Below are 20490 nucleotides of genomic sequence, written 5' to 3'. Positions count from 1 at the left end.
GTGAACGGAGTTGTCGCTACTCTCTCCCTCAACGGCTCTGAAGGCAACGAGTTGCTAGCCAATCAGAGAAAGAGTAAGGCGGGTCATTCTTCCGCTATCCTTGGCGGAAAACAAGTTGGCATGAAGCCGCTACTAGCACACTGCTGAATGATACGCGTCAGAGGCGATTTAAGAAGTGAATACACGCCATGACGATTGAACGATAAGTGGGTTATACATGTGTTCATCCTCCACTTACACTACTGGACGAGCTGTTAGCCAAGTGTAGTCTCTCATGCTGGATGGACGGACCCGATAGGTGGCAGAGGAGGAGGAGCTGCGTTGTGTGCGCTGGGCAGGTCCACCCGACAGGGCTCGGTCGGTCTGAGGAGGAGAAGGAGGCGGATTACTGAGCAGCGGAGGGAACGCACCGACAAGTTGTTCTCTTTCGACCTTCTGTGTTTTTCTTTGTTTTTTAAAATACTTAATTCTAAGTAAAGAGTAGAAAACAGTCGAGGCAAAAGATGGGGAACCGGGTCGCCCGCGAGGACTACGAGTGGGTGTACACGGACCAGCCGCACGCGGACCGGAGGAAGGAGATCCTGGGTGAGTTAGCTTATCAGTTAATGGCAAGTTTTTCTTTTTGCGTTAACCTGTAGTTAACTACACTTGAATATATACAATGACGCTAACTTTGATGACAGTGGCGCGGGGTTAGACGTTGCGATGGAGGTAATGGAGTTAGTTAGCCGAGCGGTTTTGCTGACGGTCACTTAAGCTAACGGTTCCACATCCGCCCACTGTGTCTCAGCTGACCGACCGAGTTGATGGCGCCAGACTGGTGATCGGTTCAGGGCCTGTCGTTGAAACCGAACCCGGGGCACCGGGGCTGCTAATAAGCTAGCCGCAGTAAGCAAGCGAGTTAGTTCATTTGCTGTGATATACCGACGTTAGCAGGACACAGCCCCCCCTCCCCTCACGTGACGTGACATAACCGTCTGCAGAGTCTCTCCCAAGGGAAGTTGCACTAACCGTTCACGTCCCTGACATCGATGCACTCACTACAAACCAGTTTTTCCCATGAGCAACTGTTTTTTTTTTTTAGAGATATATTATACGAGGATATAACTGATGATGTTAAAAAACAATGGCCAATTTAGTTTCCTAAAATCCAAGATTACCAACCAACCAGACAACAGTCCAAATCAGCCCCAAAGAATTCGAGCACTTCCATTGGCTCCTTAGTAAAACAGACCTTATTTAACACCCCCCCCCCCCCCCCTTCTGTTGAGGAACACTCAAGAGCCTCCTTTGTGTTATCAAGCCTCAGGCCACTGGGTTGAGGATACATAACACTTTTCTAATGTCTCTGTGTGTGTTGAAATAATTATAATAATTATAATAATAATAATGATTTTATTCATATTTCAGAAGTAGCTTCACAAAGTGCTTTCACAGAAACATACAAATCACAGACAATTAAAATCAGCATTCCAACAATGACACGGTTTCCAGGTCACATATCTGTATAAAAAAAAGATATAAAAAGACCATATGAAAATACGCCATCACATAAAAGCAAGTCTATAGGAAAGGTGTTTTAAAAGTGACTTAAAAGAAGGCACAGACTCTGCCCGCCTTCTCTCCTCAGGCTGGCCGTTGCGAGGTCGAGGGTCCCTGATGGAGAAAGCTCGGTCACAATTAGATTTGAGCCTCGACTTTGGAACAACTGCTAAAGTCCCACCTGAGGATCTAAGGCTGCGAGCTGGCTTGTAGGGGATCAGCATTTCATTCATGTGGCGTGGGCCAAGACCGAGCTGTGCTTTCAAAGTAATCAGGAAAATGAGAGGGAAGACCGGAGCCATGTGGGTTGAAGATTCTCCCTTTTCACTGGGTTGAATTATTCACACACTTGAGTGCAGCGGCGGAGCAGTGAGGCTGCTGTTACCACACACAGGTGGTGGTGGTGGGCTCAGGTGTCTCTAGAACAGGGAACAGACTTTGATTAAGTGCTGAGCAAGAAAACCGCCAAACTTAAACTTGTTCGTAGATCTTATGTTTTCACAAAGTATCTGTTAGTTTGCTATCTTATTACAATGCTTGCCTCGTTCTGAGTCTTTGATCATATTGGGATCTTGTCAAAGAGCTTTAGCTGTGTGGAGTCACATGCCTCAGGCCTCTCACCGAGGCCCAGCTCCGCCTTGTGTGTCTGTATTAGGGGGGGTTGTGAATTTCGTAGAATGTGGTGATTGCTGCGACTTGTCCCTCAGCTGTGTCCTCCAGATTAAACATGTTTAATCTGCAGAAGTCTGGGAGTTTATCGTTGTTTCTCTTTGCATCGTTGTGAAACTTTCTAAATGCTATTGCACGTGAACAAGTATACAATTCGTTCCTAAGGTTTCATTAACCCTTTAATTTAAGTAATTCTTACTGCATAGTTAGACTATAACGTTCTCAGTACAGTAGCTTCAGGCTGTGCAGGTTTTGTTCCCTTCGAACCGCTGTGCTAATGGTTCCTTCTGGGAATCAGTGATGTTTCCTTTTGAATGGAGGAGTTCATCATGATGTCAAAACGAACTCAGTGCTCCCTCCCCCTTCGTGGATTTAATGTTAATGATAACATCCAGTGTAAAGGTCAGGACTTGTTAAACATATCAGTTGGCTTATCGACACCTGTTTGCACAGTCAGCCACAGGTCAAACATCGGTGAATGTTAAATGAACTGCACTTACACTGCGCTTCTGTGCTGTAATCCACCTCTCGGAGCTCTTCACACTGCATGCCATTCTCACGCTCAGGAACACAATGACGGTGCAAGTTCCACCAGGGGCATTGCTGTCTGTCTTCCATCTGAGTGGGAGGGTTTCTCTCTGGAGGTCACTCACTGCGTTCAACCATCCTCATGTTAGCAGTCATGATGGCATCCAGTCTCCCTGCAGCATTTCATCCCTCTTGACATTTCATCACTCTTGATCACTCATAGTCTCAAGGACTTGGATTACTTTACTCTGGACTTCAGTTTCGATGACGGCACAGGTTCTGACAACATGGGTGCCGTCTGCTCATGTGCCTTTAGTGTGGTTTAAAGAAGGGGCAGGTCTGTGCTTACTGATTGACGATGGTGATGTGGGAAGTCAGCAGTTTGCTCGCGACCTGTGAGCTGTGAGTGCTTTCACAACGACTTGCTCGTTAAACAAACACACCAGCTCACATCTTGCTTGCTTGCTTGTTTGGACTGGTGTTTGAGAGAGCAAGACCTTGAAACAACAGCGTAAAACATGGCTGTTGCTGCGGGAAATATTTGAAAGAGTCCTGGTATATGAAGACTGGAGGGTGAACCAATGGCCTCACATGTTCACTGGTTTGACGTACAACAATATAACACAACCTGCCACATGAACACATTAACCACCTAGTGCTAGTTACACAGACAGGATTAAGTTGCGTTGAGGTTTTTTGCCTCTCTCTGCCCACACCATGATGCAGGGGACACGGTTCACGAGTACATACCAGGAAATAATTTGCACTTGCCTGTACAAAACTTTTAACCATCGCCAGTCTGGTTAATTTGCCACTCTTTTCCTTATAAATAAACACCTCAACACGTAGCAAAAAGCCAGGAGCTGAATGACTTGTTCGGCAGGTCAACTGAATTGCTCCCATCAGCAATTATGATAACAGAATTTGATAAAATTATTTACTGCTTAGTTACAACCTCAAGGTGAAGTGAGAGCCAAAAGTCACAACATATCAGCTGTCTGACATGGATGATTGGCAAGAGGCTGTAGAGTCTGCATCCACATCGACACAGCCCAACATGTGCGTTCATTTGATGGCTAATTACACGTTCATTACAAGTGAATTTGAACTGTTTTATTGGAATATCTAGACCATTTTTCCTATAAGCTATAACTGTGATTTCACAGGGATATCAATAACTCCAGATGAGAGTTATTTATATGAGTTCATATGTTGTCTAACCAGTCATTAGGGTGGTTATCAACAGTGACAGTTTCACTTTCATTATGGTAAAATTGCAAGTGTTCACTTCTAATATGGTAAAGTGTGTCCCACCCTTACTACATATGATAATTAAATGTCGACAAATTTGCAGCACCCTCTTCCTAAAGACACAAAATGTATGAAACGCTAAAGCTTCAAACCTCTTGTTGAACCCATCTATGTTTAGTCTTCAACTTCAGAAAGTTACCAAGATTACAAATAACTAAGAAGATCAACTGAAACCTGTTGGCTGAGAAGACGAAACTTAAACAAGTTTACACTTGTAGTTCCATACGCCTCGCAGCATTTGTGGTGAATGGTGAATTCATCACATGGTGAATTCCTTACGTGTAAATGTGTGTTGCTTGATACTTAAGTTTTAATTTCAGCACACGGATCTTCACTGATTTCCAACCTTGTATCCACAGCTAAATATCCGGAGATCAAGTCCTTGATGGGCCCTGACCCAAGGCTGAAGTGGATTGTGTGCATGATGGTGGTGATTCAGTTTTTAGCTTTCTACCTGGTCAAAGACTTGGACTGGAAATGGGTTTTGTTTTGGACCTATGCCTTTGGCAGCTGTATCAACCACTCAATGACCCTTGCAATTCACGAGATCTCCCACAACACGGCCTTTGGAAACAACAAGGCCATGTGGAATCGCTACTTTGCCATGTTCGCTAACCTGCCCATCGGCCTGCCCTACTCTGCCTCCTTCAAACGCTATCACCTGGACCATCATCGCTACCTGGGCGGAGACGGCGTGGACGTAGACATCCCCACCGAGTTCGAGGGCTGGTTCTTCTGCACGCGCTTCCGCAAATTCATCTGGATTATCCTGCAGCCGCTGTTCTACGCCATCCGGCCCCTCTGCATCAACCCCAAGCCCATCACGCAGCTGGAGCTGACCAACGTGGCCTTCCAGCTCACCTTCGACATCCTGCTCTACTGGCTGTGGGGCGCCAAGCCCGTGGTCTACATGCTGGCCGGCTCCATGCTGGGGATGGGCTTGCACCCCATCTCTGGTCACTTCATAGCCGAGCACTACATGTTCCTCAAGGGCCACGAGACGTACTCCTACTATGGCTCCCTCAACTTGCTCACCTTCAACGTGGGCTACCACAACGAGCACCACGACTTCCCCAGCATCCCGGGACGCAGGCTGCCCATGGTTAGTACTGTCGGTGACTCATCCGGCTACATCCACACGACTACGCTTTAGTTTTAAAACGCATCGCTGTTGCTGCTGTTACGCCTGCCGTCCACACTAACCCGGGGGAGCGTTGTAGTCTGCACAGGGAAAAAACATAAGTTTAGAATTACTATTTTCTGTAACTACAACTAACTGCAGAGGAGACAATCTGCTTCCTGTTTACGCCATTCATGCACATGCCCAGTGTATGTAAATGATCTGACACTTAGGACAAAGGGAGTTTTTACAGTATGTGACATATGGAGATATTAATTCAATCAGGATCGTGTAAGAATAGGTCTAAAAAAAGATGATCTCATTCTCCACATAATGAGTTTATCAGGAAGGACATGATTTTACATGTGATATAGTAAAAAAAAAGCATAACAATCCCCTTCACCTTTATGTTTAAATATGTCGCTAATGGTTGTGAACAGTACTTGGTTTTTACACTCAGAATATGTATAAGCAGTGTGATGGTACATTAGCCTTAGATTCAACCATCAATACTTAAGTTTATGTATGTGTGTGTGTGTATTTGGAATTTTTACGTACACATATTCACAAAGATTTGACTTGAATAATCAGATTCCATTAAGTGAAATACTTTTGGAAAGCAGTGTTTTTCAGTAAAAACTTAAAACTTTCAGGAAAATGTGCGGACTTAGTGCACGTCTGAAAGCAGCTTGTGTTACACCAGTAGCTGTAAGTGAACCACTTCATCACTATCTTTTATTTTCTCATATCATAACACTTCTTCCAAATTCCAAATGTGGACGTTACAGACCTGTGAGAGAATTTTACATCAACGTTTTGTATTTATTTAAAGCTTTAAAACGTGCAACACATTCTATTGAGACATAGATTTGGAAAGACGAACCATACAATCACCACACAGTTACAACCAGGGCTTCGCAGTATCAGCAATATAAAATTAATTTGATTTCTTTACGACATGTTCGCCGAGCCCTGTCCTTCTCAAAAGTGTGTTTGAACCATGAAAGCATTTCCATTGGTGTTTACTCTTTCTTCTTGGTCTCCAGGTGAAGAAAATAGCAGCAGAGTATTATGACGACCTGCCCCAGTACACGTCGTGGGTGAAGGTCCTGTACGACTTCATCATGGACGACGCCCTGAGCCCGTTCTCCCGGGTCAAGAGGAAGCTGAAGGGCGACGTCAAACAGGAGTAACTCCACCGAACGCTGCGGTGTCCTACCAGGACAGCAGCCTATGAACTCATCAGCTTCTGCGGATTAATACATTCAACGTGTGAAATAATGGTGGAGAGATTGTGTATACATGAGTCTTGATTTCAGATATTTGTTATCCATGTGACAAAAACCCAAGATAAGTTGGGTTTAGGTTAAAAAAAAAATCTTAAGAGGATGTGCCTGGGACTGGCTGCACAAAGACTTTGGCTTTAATAGTTCACCTCGATGATGATGTCTTATTTGCCAAATATTCTGAATAAAGTAAGACTGATGGCTAGAGTGTTGGAACATTCGTTGAGCTCTAAAATTCTTAGGTTTAAAACTTACCTCAGACGTTCACTGTGTTGTGTTCAGGCCCTGTAACGCCGGAGATGTCAGATATGACCGGCTGCTCTTCTATCAATTATCAACACGTGAGGCCACAGTGTCCGTTACCTTGGTTTAACAACTCTAAAGAGCATTCAGGCGTGACACGGCCTCTGAAACACTCCGTTGGACTTCTGAACCACACTGGACACTCACAGAGACTTTGCAGAACTAGAAGGTGACGCAGCCACAAACACGAGCAGTTGTAACATATCCATCAGCGTCACCGTGGGCCTGGCAAGCAGGCTAACACGGTAGATGAACAAATAGTGACCGTTATTGTGAACTCGTTCAAATGCCGCTTTTAGCATTTATGTTAGAATTCACTCACCTGAAAGATGAAGCCGATGAATCAGTGGATTAACTTCCTCATTGAAAACTCCCGTTAGTGAGGAGATTGCTAACATTCAGATCATTTTTATCTCCCATGGTTCTCTTCCGCTCCAGCTATGTTACATCATGTTCCCCAGAAAACGTTTGTCCTCTGGAAGTTACAAGGACAATATAGCAGAAACTTTCTGAGTGAAACAGTAGGCAAAAGGTTTTTCCCAGGACCTATCTAATTACTCCCTGCAGGAAATTAGGAAACCAGTTAGCAGTCACATCGGACCAATAAAAGCAAAAACATGACTGGCCCCGACTACAGATCGGTCTGAGCAGTCTTTGTGCCCCCAGCCCCAGGAAGGATCACATAAACTGTTAGCAGGAGAATTTTCGGAGGGGACGGCGCCTGGGTAGAGCGCTCGCTCGCCGTGAATCGCCCGGAGGTTTTCCTGCTGTATTCTCACACGGACATTTTCTGGAAATTTTACTAGGGGGGGGCTGGCAGGAAAAACATCCGCAGCAAAATTAGCATTCTCACATTCAACTCACAATAAACCCTCACACGTTATTTTACCATTTATTTCACAAACCACATCCAAGGCTTAAGAGTGTGTGTGTGTTCTGCCGCAGAGAGGAATTGTATACAACTGAATGACCCTGGATGCCCTCCCTCCCATCTTGGACCAAAGTTGAACTCCCCCCTCCCCCTCTGTCGCAATTTGCCTTTTTTTGTTTGTTCCCACCTCGACTACTCTGCTTGTTAACCTGCGACATTTTAACGTACCGCGACCTTACGCGACCCGGCGTCATTCCTCCACGTGACCTGCGAGTGTAGCAGTCGGGAGGAGAGTCAGTTTGAGCTTGTGCCACGCGTGTGATTGCCGCGTGTTACTCATTAAGTGCCTCGGAGCATCATTTTTTCAATCCTGCCTGTGTCGTCTTAAATTTTTACGTGTGAATGAATTTGTTCAAGTTTGAGAGAAACTGTATGCCAAGAAGTATTTAATGTGAAAATCACCAGGCCTTATTCAAATTGTTTTTATTTAACTTCCTCCAGCTTTAGTTTGTCGAGCTTCAGAGTGTCAGCTCCAACCTGAAGTCGTGTCCTCTGTGTTTCAAATTAGGAGAGAATCCAAATTATATCTGACCTGCTGTTGAAATGGCAGATTTCATCAAACTTTGACTACTTTAAAATCAATTAAATGAATGAATAAATAAAACAGCTCTTCCCTGAGATAAGAATTATGTTGTTTTTTTTGGCAGTGAAGAGTTTGGATCTGCATTTAGACAGATCATTTCCTGTTTCGACAGAAGATCTGCTAACATGGACATCCAATCATTCCACATTAAGATTGTGTTTGCTCTCGTATCATTTTACTCTTCCAGGTTCCAGATAAGAAATGTCTTAAAAAAAAGAAAGAAAAGGTGTTTCACATACATCGATTTATTTTGGGCTGCAATATTAACACTGACGGACGCTTTTCTATCACAGACACACTGATAACAGACACACCTGAACAGTCCGACCGGCTTAAATCTACACTGTTTTGGCGAACATCCATAGAATCTATTGTCGTGCACGACTCTGGATATGGAGACGGGGGTGGAGAAATGTGACACTTAGAATCGACGGCCAAAGAGGAGAACGGATATAAAGTTTGAGAGCAGGGAGGAGTGAGATAATTCTGAATGAACGGGTCATAAAGAAAGTCTTCCTGGTTGAACATGTATACGCTAAAGCTTCATGACAATAACGTAATAACAATGTGTAGGTGTCGTGGGCATCCTAAGAAGATTCTACTCTTTTGTGGCATCAATTTTTATAGCTTCTCTCAACAAACGGTTCATAAAGTTGAGAGAGACACACGTCGTATGTTGACATTGACAAACTGTAGTCCGATTAAGAGCAGCAATAAAATCCAGTGTGTCTGTGCTTATACTATAGCATCTGTTCAGACACACAGCAGTCCACGGTGAGTCAGAGTAGTCGCCGATCTGTGCAGGTGATAAGAACTAAAACTTAAATCAGAGAACAAGCCACATGTTTGATGTTTCCACACACACACACACACACACAGTTTAATCACAAAACAAGGAAGCAGTGTCATAATTCAACCATGATAAAATGTGTGTGTGTGTGTATATATATATGTGGCGACAGGTTCAGCGATAGTTAGGTCAGTTGCAGTTCATGTGCTGAGGGATTGTCGGAGCTGCTCGTACGTCTTTTGGTCCTGAGGAGGGGGAACACAAAGGAGAGGCACAGTCGGTCACGGCGTGTTTGTTGGTTCTCACACACAAACACAAAAGCTGGGCAGCTTCAAACGAATCTAAAGAAGGTTGCGTCTCCCATGATTCCTCGCACTGCAGCTGATCACTAACAGGTGACGTCTCTGACCGACTCAGTCCGTCTGCAGCGAGGGCCACGCTCTCGTATTTGTTACCAGTCTTATTCCTGTAACGTATATTCCCGCCGTCTACAAGGATTTCTCAGAGGAGACTGCTGGAGGGTTTATTGTCGCGGTGTTCAGTGTGGGACGAGTCGGACTGGTTTCTCCGTGCTACTTAATCGCAGGATGTTTATGGGACTGTGGTCTGATTGACGGTAAAGTCACAGAGCGATCGCCAGTGACACCGTACAGGCCTCGTTTCCCTGCAGCGTATGGAAAGCTGCCTGACGGAGCGGATGGACACACATTCCACTGTGAGGTGTTCCCGCGCGAAATAAATAACCGCACAGCTCTTCCGTAAACAAGTCTGGCCATGAGCATGAGCCCGGAGAGGAGCGGAGAGCGGAGCGCTCTGAAGTTTTGGAGCTGGCAACTAAACCTGCCAAAACCTGTCCGATCAGCTTCACCCATCACTGACTGACATAAATTATACATTTTCCACTATTAGAAGCAGAAATACTTTTCTGTTATGCGCTTGAACAATTTTTTTTGGAGACTCTAGGAGACAGGTTTATATTTTTCAAAGTAGGGCAGTGAAACGCAGCAGGGTCGGGCTGCGACAAAGGCCACACAGGCCGTGGGCACGAAATGCCAGAGGGTGTGCCACAAGATTAGGGGATTTGATGCCGACGCCCGGGATTAAAGGAGCCCCAGGGTTAAAATATTAATGAGCATAGTATCAATGAACTCTGCCATCACTCCTGGGAAGTTAAGAAAAAAATAGAATTCGTATTTAGCCACAAGTGCAACAAGTCGTTTGCATGCGAGGGCGGAAAACACGAGCGATGTGTAAAAAAACATCTACGTGTTCACAAAATTATTATCGTCTATGGCCTGACAACGTGCACGGCAACGTGCGCTATTTACTTTGGAGAGCGGTACAGTGCAGGATTTTAGAGTCTCGGCTCCGGTCGCAGCTGCAGGTCATGTGATGCACTCTGCTCCGGGAAATAAAAGGTCACTTTGGATCATTCAGCTGGTGAAACATTAAAATGAGGCTATTAGGAGGTGGGGGTGTCGTCTGGTGGGGCCACACATGAGCGAGCCGAGGTTATTCAAAAAGGAAGAATTAAAAATGAAAGAATGGCACCACGGTTTCCCGGAAAGAAAAACAGATTTGTTGGAGCTCATGAGTTAGAACGAGGTACAATTAAAGTACAAGAAAAAGATTAGATATAAAAACCTAAATACCAAAACAACAACAATTCTGTTCTCCTCATTAGAATGACCTCAGGTTAACTCACCTTTTTGGATACGGATGGACGGACTTTCTTGAAGGCGTCCTCAAAGTTCTGTTTGCCGACTCTGATGTCAGCGACAGCGTCGCCGGAGCATGTGTGACCTGGGTGAGACAACAAACACAGTTAAGTCACCGAACACAGTTATGTCAAGTGAGACGCCGTGCTGTGACATTTATGATGCCTTCATATCGCATAAAAATTGAGGTGACATTGGTTTTTCTATCAGGCTGTCAGCCCAGGGAGGAAACAATCTATTATAAACCCGATTGGGAGTCAAGGCAAACGAGAGCATGCAGATGCGATTTTAGCTGGGACTGGGAATTCACCAGAAACCAAAAGTAAAAATCTGACAAGGAAAAACACATATTGTTAATAAATCACAAATTTAATTCAGATTAGCCACATGCACCACTTTACTTTCACATGAGTCAAACTCTGCCGACGACACCGCCAGAGCTCGACAGTGGAGTGACACCGTGCTGCTCACACGGTCCCACAGGACACAACAGTTCCATCAACACTGGGCAGGTACGGAGAGGGAGGGGTCCGGTTACCTGAAGCAGCAGCAGCTGGTGGGGACTGGGACTTGAGGTAGGCCCTCAGGGCGTTGACAGATGCTTCCCTCACCAACGCCGTCAGGTCAGCCCCCCTGGATCAATTACATAAACACACATTTAGACTCTGTGTTTTTGAGCTAGTTCACTTTTTCAGTCTACAACAGTACGAAAACACACACGTGTGTGTGTGTGTGTGTGTGTGTGTGTGTGTGTGTGTGTGTGTGTGTGTGTGTGTGTGTGTGTGTGTGTGTGTGTGTGTGTGTGTGTGTGTGTGTACAGCTGGGACGTACGTGAAGCAGTCACAGCGCTCGTCAAAGGCGATCTCTTCCAGACTGACGTCCTGCTCCAGCTGGGGTTTGGTCCCACCCTGAAACAATCATCAGCGACGTTAGCATTCGAAGATGGTCCGAGATGCGGTTAGCCTAGCTTAGCACAAAGGATGGAGGCACGGGGAAACTGCTAGCCTAGCCAATTAAAAAAAGAATAGAGTTGCTTTTCGCTGGCAGCTCTGTTTCAGAATTGACGGTTGCGTGACCGTGACAGTTTGTCGTTGGATGCTTTGAATGTCAAAACGCTGGGATCAGGTTCAAGACTTTCATCAAGAAGTTCTTTCTCCTTTCTCCCTCACATACAACAAAACAATTTCAGGTGTGGCATTTTGAAGTTATTGTTACTGGGATACAAAGGAGATACAGGTCATAAAAAAAAAAAAATGTATTGCAGCCGGTCTCTCTTTCTCTCTCTCTCACTGTCCTCATTCTGCAGGTATCTGTGACAGCACAGCTGCAGCATTCATACCCCACACTAAACTATCATTATTATTATTATTATTATAATTTTTATCATTAATTAACCTATTGTGTATTGCTATCAGTCTGACAGTGCTTAAATACAACAGCCCTGTCTACTGTCTGTGGACAAAAAGCACCTTGGTGATAGTGAGTAGGATGGCGTGACGATCCGCTGGAGGTGGCAGACCCACATACAAGGTTTTGTCGAGGCGACCTGGCCTCAGGATGGCAGGGTCAATGATATCTGGCGAAAGACAAGACAACGACAGTCATTTAGTGTTTAGAAAGAACAACAAATCATGAGTTTAGTTACAAATCCTTGATACGGGTCAAAACAACGGTGGTGGAGTGTTTAGATCGTGTTCTTCATTAAAATCACTGGTACAACAATGTGAAAACGCACCATCACATGTAAAAGTACTAAATGAATACTGATGCATCAGCATTTTTACTGTTGCAGAACTAGTTAGTACTTTATATACAGTTTAATATAGCATATAATATATTTAGTGTATCTTTAGTTAGGGTTTGGGTCTGACTGGAGCTGGATCTGTACCTGGTCTGTTGGTAGCAGCCATGATGAAGACCTGTCGTCGTGTCTCTAAGCCGTCCATCTCTGTGAGCAGCTGGTTGACCACCCGCACACTCGATCCTGACTGAACGCACACGAACACACACACACACACACAAGAACAAATTTTAAGAAAAGAGAGAGAGATATATAAAGATAAATGGCAGACAAGCACTGAAGAATGGATGATGACACTTTGATGGAAAAGTCTACACGACCAAAACCAGTCAGGATAAACACACTTCAACAGCTTTCATGGTAGACTGAGTAGAGTCGGGTTGTTGTGAAACGGGTTCTGAGTTTTATGAAGTCCGCGCCTCTCACCTCGTGGCCTGAGCGACGAGGACACAGAGCGTCGATCTCGTCGAAGAAGATGACGCACGGCGCCGAGTTGCGTCCTCTCTGGAAGACCTGTCGAACGGCTCGCTCGCTCTCTCCCACATACTGCGCAAACACAGGGAGTCGACACGAGTTAATGCAGACAACACGTCGGACCTCGGGTCCTCTGTGAGGTAAGGACAACGAAACCCACTTATTATTTTTTTCCCATAATTAGTGGAAGGGTGCGTTATTCATGAAAAAAGGGGAATAAAAAAATGAATGAGAGGGAGCAGAGGAACACCAGCTACTGGCACACTGATGTGACAGATGTGGTGGTTACATCATGTTCCTGCAGATCAGTGACTCACCATGTTGAGCAGCTCTGGTCCCTTGACGGAGATGAAGTTGAGTCCTGACTCGTTGGCCACTGCCTGTCAGGAGACAAACACAGTGAGACAAATTATCCAAAAGAAAATCAGACTAGATTGACCGTTTAGGATCTATTTTTAAATACTGATCATGCATGAAAATGTTTGGAAAAGTTGCCCAACAACTAGAAAGGCACTCGACCCATCACGCCATATTAAAAGGAAGAAAATTCCTGAATCTGCCTGTTCACCCAGATCCACTTTCAAAATGTAATGAGTTATCTCTTGGGTCATGCTCCCACTCCTCCGCTAAAGTTCATCTCGCCTTGGGAGAGGTTATTATAGAACACTAGATATTGTAATATATTTTGGATGGTATTAGAGCAGGTCAAACGAGCAGTGTCAACCTTGGCCAGCAGTGTTTTTCCACATCCTGGGGGTCCAGCCAGCAGCACTCCAGATGGAGCGCTGAGCCCCAGAGCTTTGAACTGCTCTGGGGAACGTACAGGAGCCTGCAGGGGACACACACAAACACACACATGCCTGTGTTATTCTGTGCTAACGCTCACAATAAGCACAGTGACAAATGAACCAGGTCAAACACGGGAGGATGATGCTTCTTCTCAGTCTGATCGCAAGACGTGAACTGTTTACCAGTATGGCCATGGTGAGCTCCTCTCTGATGTCCTGCAGGGCGCCCACGTTCTCCCATGTGACATCCGGCACAGTGGCGAAGCCCTCCCTCTTGGCCGACGGCTGTATGCTGGACAGCGAGGTCTGGAAATCGGACATGAGGATGGACAGGCCGGCCAGCTGTTCCTCCGACAGTGAGTCGATGCTCTTCAGCAGGTTCAGGAGGTGCCACAGCTCCCCCTGCTGGACGCAGGGAAACATCAAATTAGGACAAACAGGGGAGTAGGAAATTTAAAAAAATCAAGTCACTTAATGGCCCCGCCTCTAAAATTTAAAACACGCAAGTCTAAAAATGAATCCATGAAAATGTGGCGGGAGGCAGTGGTCTTCTTAGAGGATTAAGTCTGAAGTGCCGTCGTATTTTGGTGTTTTTAAAAAGTGCTGAGGAAAAATTGATCGAAGACGGCCGCCTTAACTGCAGAACATGCACGAAGTAAATTTTTTCAATACCTCGTCAATTCCTCGTGCCTGCTGCAGACTCCGTCCCGACTCTTCCTGAGATACCGGCCTCACGTCTGTCGTCTGTTGCTCTCCGACGTCTCCATCTGTCACAGCGGCGGCGGCGGCGGCCTCGGCCTGAACTCCGCTTGGTGACAGCTCCGCGGTAGCACTCTGGCTTTGGCTCAGCGACCATCCTCTCATTTCCATCAGAGCCCTGTTGACGGCGCTCATGGCGGCTTCGCGGCACAGCGCCATGAGGTCGGCGCCCACGTAGCCCGGGGTGAGATGGGCCAGCCGCTGGTAGTCAAAGTCGTCCGGCAGTGTCAGCTTTCGACACAACGTTTTCAAGATCCTGACAAAGCACAAAGAATGATGTTTAAACACAAGTTTAAAGAGGCTGTGATTATATGTTGAGCATGATAACGTGGATCATCATCTCCTTGATCACTTGTGGCTGACCTGAGACGAGCTGCTTCGTCTGGGATCCCCAGGCAGATCTCTCGGTCAAAGCGTCCAGCTCTGCGGAGGGCGGGGTCCAGGGAGTCTGGCCTGTTGGTGGCGCCGATGACCAGCACCTGAGCCGTCACCGTCAGACTGTTCAAGTCTGCCAGGAGGCAAACAACGGAAGAACGGGTAAAAAATTTATAAAAATAATTCCAGTGAGTTTTCTTTTATCTTCATTTCTCCTTTTGTTTTATATGAAGTATCTACCAGCTCCTCATTTATTCCCTTGAGATTTGGGTTGAGTGACAGTGAAGCCGTTAGTGGAGATACAGTAGATCTGATTCTGTGTTACAGTAAAATTCAAATGTGCACAGATTTGATAACATTCAGTTTACATCTGTTTTACACACGTACCAAGCTGAATCTGTGAAGAGCAGGTTTTTCCTCACTTATAGTTGATGAGACAAAGAAACCGAATGTGAGGGAAAATTTTATTTTGCCAACATTTCTACTTATAGCTCTTTGCCGCACAAGCTCAGTATGTTAAAAGCTCAATAAATGTAAAATAAATTTAATAGTAGTTTTTTTTAAAGATAAATATTTGTTCAAATGTCCTTTTCTCTCATTTGTTTGGAAAAGATTGAAGTGGAAGAATAACAGCAAAGAATTAACATGTCATCCATTTTGAGATCATATCCACAACCTCTTTACGGCGGTGACTCAACAATGTGTGGTGCTGTTTCAGTATGACCTCTGCTGATTGGTCACTTTAATTTGAGCCAGTGTAATCACAAACTGACGTGACGACAGTGTTTCGTACCGTCCATGCAGGTGAGCAGCTGGGCCACGATCCTCCTCTCCATGTCTTTAGAGGCCACCTCTCTCTTTGGGGTGATGGCGTCTATCTCATCTATGAACAGGATGCACGGGGAAGAGCTCTGCACGAAAAAGAACAAATGAGGACAAAGACATGGTCAACATGATTTATTGAGAATATTTAGCAGCTGAGACTTCTAGAATAATATGGAGGATGAAGAAGAGGATCAGAACTGACCACGGCCGAGTCAAACAGCTCCCTGAGCTTCTGCTCGGACTCCCCGGACACTCCGGACACCAACTCTGGAGCAGACACCTTCAACATGGGCAGCTCCAGCTCCTGAAACACACACACACATCACGTTATTCGTCGGACGTGAATTTACAAAATATCCGTTTGTCACGGGTGTCCAGAGCGGCTGTACAGTACTCACACCAGCCACGGCCTGGGCCAGCAGGGTCTTTCCACAGCCGGGAGGTCCGTGCAGGAGGAAGCCCCTCGGAGGAACCATCCCGAGATGCTGGTACACCTCTGGGTGACGCATGTGGATGAGCAGCTTGCACACTTCCTGCAGCCACGTCAAAGAATAGAGAGTGAAAAAAAGACAGACAGCAATCCCAAAACTTGCCATAAAAGAAAATGTGCTACAGCGTCAAACAACGAAGGAAAGTTAAAGGTTACTAACCGTTAACGTGTCTTCATTACCTCCCACGTCCTCAAACTTCAGAGTGGGATACTGCAGCTCGATGGACTTTGATTTTGCTGAAGAATAATTAATCAGAAGAAAAAAAAGAAAGAATAATATTTAGATTATTTTTGACAACTTAACAGCTTAATGTGTCTGATCTGATCACAAGTGGACCACTCTGAGTTTGTCAGCCTACACCTGGCATGCGTCTCTAGTGGCCACTTGTGATCGGATCTCACTTCCTCTCTATATATGCAAATAAACACACCCATAATCTCTGTTCACTAAAACCAAATGATGCCGTTTTTAACTAACAGGAAACAACAAGGCTTTTGCAGACGTCGTGGACAAAGCCAGCTTTCTCGATTTGAGAACCACCCTGAATGAGGACATCATTTGAGTGGGCGGTCCTCCAATGTGGCTCAGTTGGGATTAAATTATGTGTGTGGCTTTCAGTATTTATTAAGAACCAGACAGCGACAAACCTTTCTTGGTCAGAGTGAGAGGCTCGGTTGTTTCAGTCGTGCGCTTTGTCCTTTTTTTAGACTTTCTGTGAGATTTCTTCTCCGGCTCCAGCAGGGACACGTCTGTCTGCTAGCGACAAAAAAAGTATAATGTCAATCAGAGGTAACAGGTAACACATACTTAGTAGTAGCGATGTTAGAATGTGCTGTGTGTAAGTCCACAGACCTGCTCTCCACAGGTACGTACATTTGTTGCCGTATTTCTCGGCTCCTCGTCACACAGGTCGATGAGGATGTTGCTCTTCTCGGGGCCCCTCCCTCGGTCGATGAACCAGCCGCCCGTGGAAACTTGCGTGCCTGCACTGGGAGGGGGCGTGTCCGCGCTGACGTGACCGCTCGCAGCCAGCGGATCTCTCCTGGGTGAGCCGGCGGCGGAGTCAGAGTTTCCCTTCCGATACAGAGATGTGAGCGAGCTGTTCAAGTGGTTGCTGGGCTGTGGAAAGTAAGAAAGTAAGAAAAAAAGTGATGTTCAACATTCGGGAATTGTGCTCGTCTGCAGAGTCAGAAGACAGGAAGGACATGAATTTCCTTCCTCATGTTGGCCTCAGATTTAACCTTCACATCATTTCTTACCGTGTTTTCCTGAATAAGTTCAGCGTCGGAGGACTCCGCTGAGTTCTCGCTGCTGCTGCTGCCTTCACTGTGAACACACACACACACATTTGTATGGTATTAGTTGTACATTCAAAAAGACAAGTGTGAGCACTGGGGTTAGAAACCTGAGGTCAAACATCCAAGTCTGTAGCTGTAAAAGCAGAACGTCCTTTACCCGTTGTCGTCGTGGCTGTGCTTGGCTCTCTTCGCCAAGTGTTTGCTCTCCAGATAATTGATCCGGGATTCTTTCATGACGGCGTCGTACACTACGAGCAGAAGACGTTCCAAAAGACGAGGTTCAGTATCTTGACACATTATCCTGTGATCTCATGATCTGTCTGCCCTCCCGTTCCAACACATCGGTGCTGGTGCCTCTTACCTTTCTCTACTTGAATCCTGAAAGCTATCTTGTTCCTTCTGCCATACTCCATTCTAAAGACACAATATCGTATCATTCAGCACCAGAGTTACATACAGTACATACATTACATATACACTGACTAACGTCTTCTTCTGACGAACTCGCCTGTGTAGTTTTTGAAGTTCCAGGGCCAGCGCTGACAGGTCCACATACTCACTGTTGCTGGACTCCAGATACTGAAAAAACACGAGGAGGCATCATCATGAAACTGGGTCAAGGCGACTGACACTGATAACGAAGGTTTTTGGGGCTGATTACAATATTATGGAGTAAAAAAATAATTAAATTGGTCAAATATATATTTAAAAAATTGGCAATGATTCCTAAGATGTTGCTATGAAACCCTTATATGGCAAAGACGTGTAACTGAGGCTTGATATTTTACACTTTGTGATAAATGACTGTAAATAAAACACAAATACAACCACATACATAGAACTTGAACATAATAAAGACAATAGACATTTAAACACGAGGCAGTGGGATGATGAGGAGACTGGTACCTGCTCCACTCTCTGTCTGAGTCGACTGTCCACCGAGCCGCCGCCTCCTCTGTTCTTCATGTCTGCGTTTCTCTGAACCTACAGGTCACACATTCAGGAGTACAGGTTAAACATGAATATACATACATATAATAATAATAATAATAATAATAATAATAATATATTTGATTTATAAAGCACTTTTCATGTACCCAAGCGACATATTTTTTCTGCACTGTTCCTTCTGTGAAGTCGAAGTTTTGATTTCAGCAAACGCTGAAGCAGGACACGTCTGCGAAAGGCTCACATCGACCAGAGAACCTTTAAAGCAAACGGATTCTCATCTGTGCGCTCAAATCACATGGATATAGTTCCTCTTTTACTTTAGAATATATCTTATCAGTAAGAGAGGAGGGATGGAGTTGATGTAGTGTAAAAATAATTTTGGGAAGACATTATAGTTCAGACAGCAGAAAATCCTCACAGATTTTTTTTAAACTGGAATCTTCAGCTTCGATCATTTTAAACCCACACTTCCGGGGTTAAACTTTCCAAAAGCGGAGAGAGAGAGAACCGGCTCTGAGGTGACGAGTGAGTCAGATGTTTGGCCGCTTACCTCAACACCAACATCCAAAAAGATCCCCTTGATTCTGGAGTTAAAAGAGTCTGAGAACTGTGTTTAGTCTCCGGCAGCGTGACTCCCAAACACCGGAACCCGGAAACGAACACGAGTGCTTCCGGGTTAGGTTTTTCAAAATAAAACCTGCGCGGCGGCCATAAAGAGCCCGTTTCTAACTACTTCCCATATCTTGGCTAAAAAGTTTATTCGCAGATGAGCATCATTTTAAAAGATATATATAAAATGTACACATAAATACACATGTCCTCTTGTATTGGCCAGGGATTTGATTAAACATAGGTGAGGAGGGGGAAAAAACGACGTAATCAACGCCCGTGCCTCGAAAAAAATATGCTCCGATAAATTCACGTGAACGCCCCAAAGAGAACAAATAGACTGTACAATACATTTCAAAAAATGATTACAAATTTAAACTTCAAAATAGTGCATCATGGGCCCATAAGAATTTGTCAAAAAAAAAATTTGTTATAAGTGTCTACTTATTCTTAAATTCTCTTAACACAGTGCCATATTAATGTAGTTCTTAATCAAACCAAGGTCCAACAGTTGCTCTGCATTCATCCACCCCTCCTCGTGGATGTGGAGTTTTCCCAATAATAAATTAAATGTATTACATATATCTTTATACAACCCATACTGTCAAAAGATAGGGAACTGTCTTTATCCTAAAACTGAATAGTTTGTCCAGCCTTTTTTTTTTGATGATAAATGTCTAAGGAAAAATATTTGAGTTTATGACAGGGAACTTAAATAAAATAGCTTTATAATGTATCACTTTAATTAGCGTATAGTCCAACAGATTTTCATCCGATTACATTTTTGAATTAATTTATTCAGCTGTTACAAAAGTGCTGCTGGCATCAGATGAGGAAAATACATGAAACAGGAAGAGAAAAAAAGGTCAAAGATATTTAACTGTAACCTGACAGCTGCTGAAAGTGTCATTGTGAAGAGACATTTTAAAAATCTGTCTCCACAGCATTTCATGGCTGCATTTCAGTAGATCTGAAGGAAGCGAGGGACTGAAGTGCAGTTAGAACAAGTTAAGATTACACTTTTAAACGTTTTTTTGTATGTGTCACTCACATATCTACAAATATGACAAGACGTGAATGTCCCATCAATCAGACCAATCACAACGCGAGGAGTCATTATTCACAGATCATCAGTTTTCAAAAGCTTCGCTGAAGTTGATTTATTTTTATTGCACAGATTCGGTGCAGGGGAACTAGTTGACATGTTCCATTCTGAGTCGAGGAAGAAGAAGAGCAACATGTGTCATATTTCAAATGTAATACATCTGAGCCCGTCTTTGATCTCTGCATGAATGAGGACGCGTGTGAGACGCGTCGGCTTCTTCGGAGGAGACGGAG

General features: G+C 44.7%; 2 protein-coding genes across 3 annotated transcripts; one reads left to right on the top strand and one right to left on the bottom strand.

Moving 5' to 3' along the window:
- Nucleotides 1-115: 115 nt before the first annotated feature.
- degs1 (delta(4)-desaturase, sphingolipid 1) lies at nucleotides 116-8308 on the top strand. Its single transcript, XM_035607038.2, has 3 exons — nucleotides 116-585; nucleotides 4410-5152; nucleotides 6217-8308. Exons 1-3 carry the CDS (start codon nucleotides 504-506, stop codon nucleotides 6361-6363), a joined length of 972 nt encoding a protein of 323 aa, XP_035462931.1. The 5' UTR covers nucleotides 116-503; the 3' UTR covers nucleotides 6364-8308.
- Nucleotides 8309-8502: 194 nt separating this feature from the next.
- nvl (nuclear VCP like) lies at nucleotides 8503-20335 on the bottom strand. Of its 2 annotated transcripts, none has more exons than XM_035607025.2 (24): nucleotides 20204-20335; nucleotides 18499-18576; nucleotides 18101-18171; nucleotides 17954-18006; nucleotides 17750-17840; nucleotides 17554-17620; nucleotides 17147-17413; nucleotides 16942-17050; nucleotides 16454-16530; nucleotides 16202-16336; nucleotides 16006-16107; nucleotides 15772-15889; nucleotides 14967-15111; nucleotides 14517-14859; nucleotides 14028-14249; nucleotides 13781-13885; nucleotides 13374-13436; nucleotides 13009-13128; nucleotides 12670-12769; nucleotides 12251-12357; nucleotides 11613-11689; nucleotides 11320-11414; nucleotides 10769-10866; nucleotides 8503-9308 (listed from the first exon to the last, which is right to left on the bottom strand). In XM_035607025.2, the coding sequence occupies exons 1-24, from the start codon at nucleotides 20267-20269 to the stop codon at nucleotides 9264-9266; spliced, it is 2754 nt and encodes a 917-aa protein (XP_035462918.1). In that variant the 5' UTR covers nucleotides 20270-20335; the 3' UTR covers nucleotides 8503-9263. The 2 variants fall into 2 exon arrangements, with proteins under 2 accessions (XP_035462918.1, XP_047190727.1); XM_047334771.1 differs by having other exon boundaries at nucleotides 16942-17047; nucleotides 17168-17413.
- Nucleotides 20336-20490: the final 155 nt, after the last annotated feature.

This window comes from Scophthalmus maximus, chromosome 10 (assembly GCF_022379125.1).
Source record: "Scophthalmus maximus strain ysfricsl-2021 chromosome 10, ASM2237912v1, whole genome shotgun sequence".
Lineage (NCBI taxonomy): Eukaryota > Metazoa > Chordata > Actinopteri > Pleuronectiformes > Scophthalmidae > Scophthalmus > Scophthalmus maximus.
Note: the sequence above shows the minus strand (reverse complement) of the source record. Positions and strands in the feature narration are given on the sequence as shown.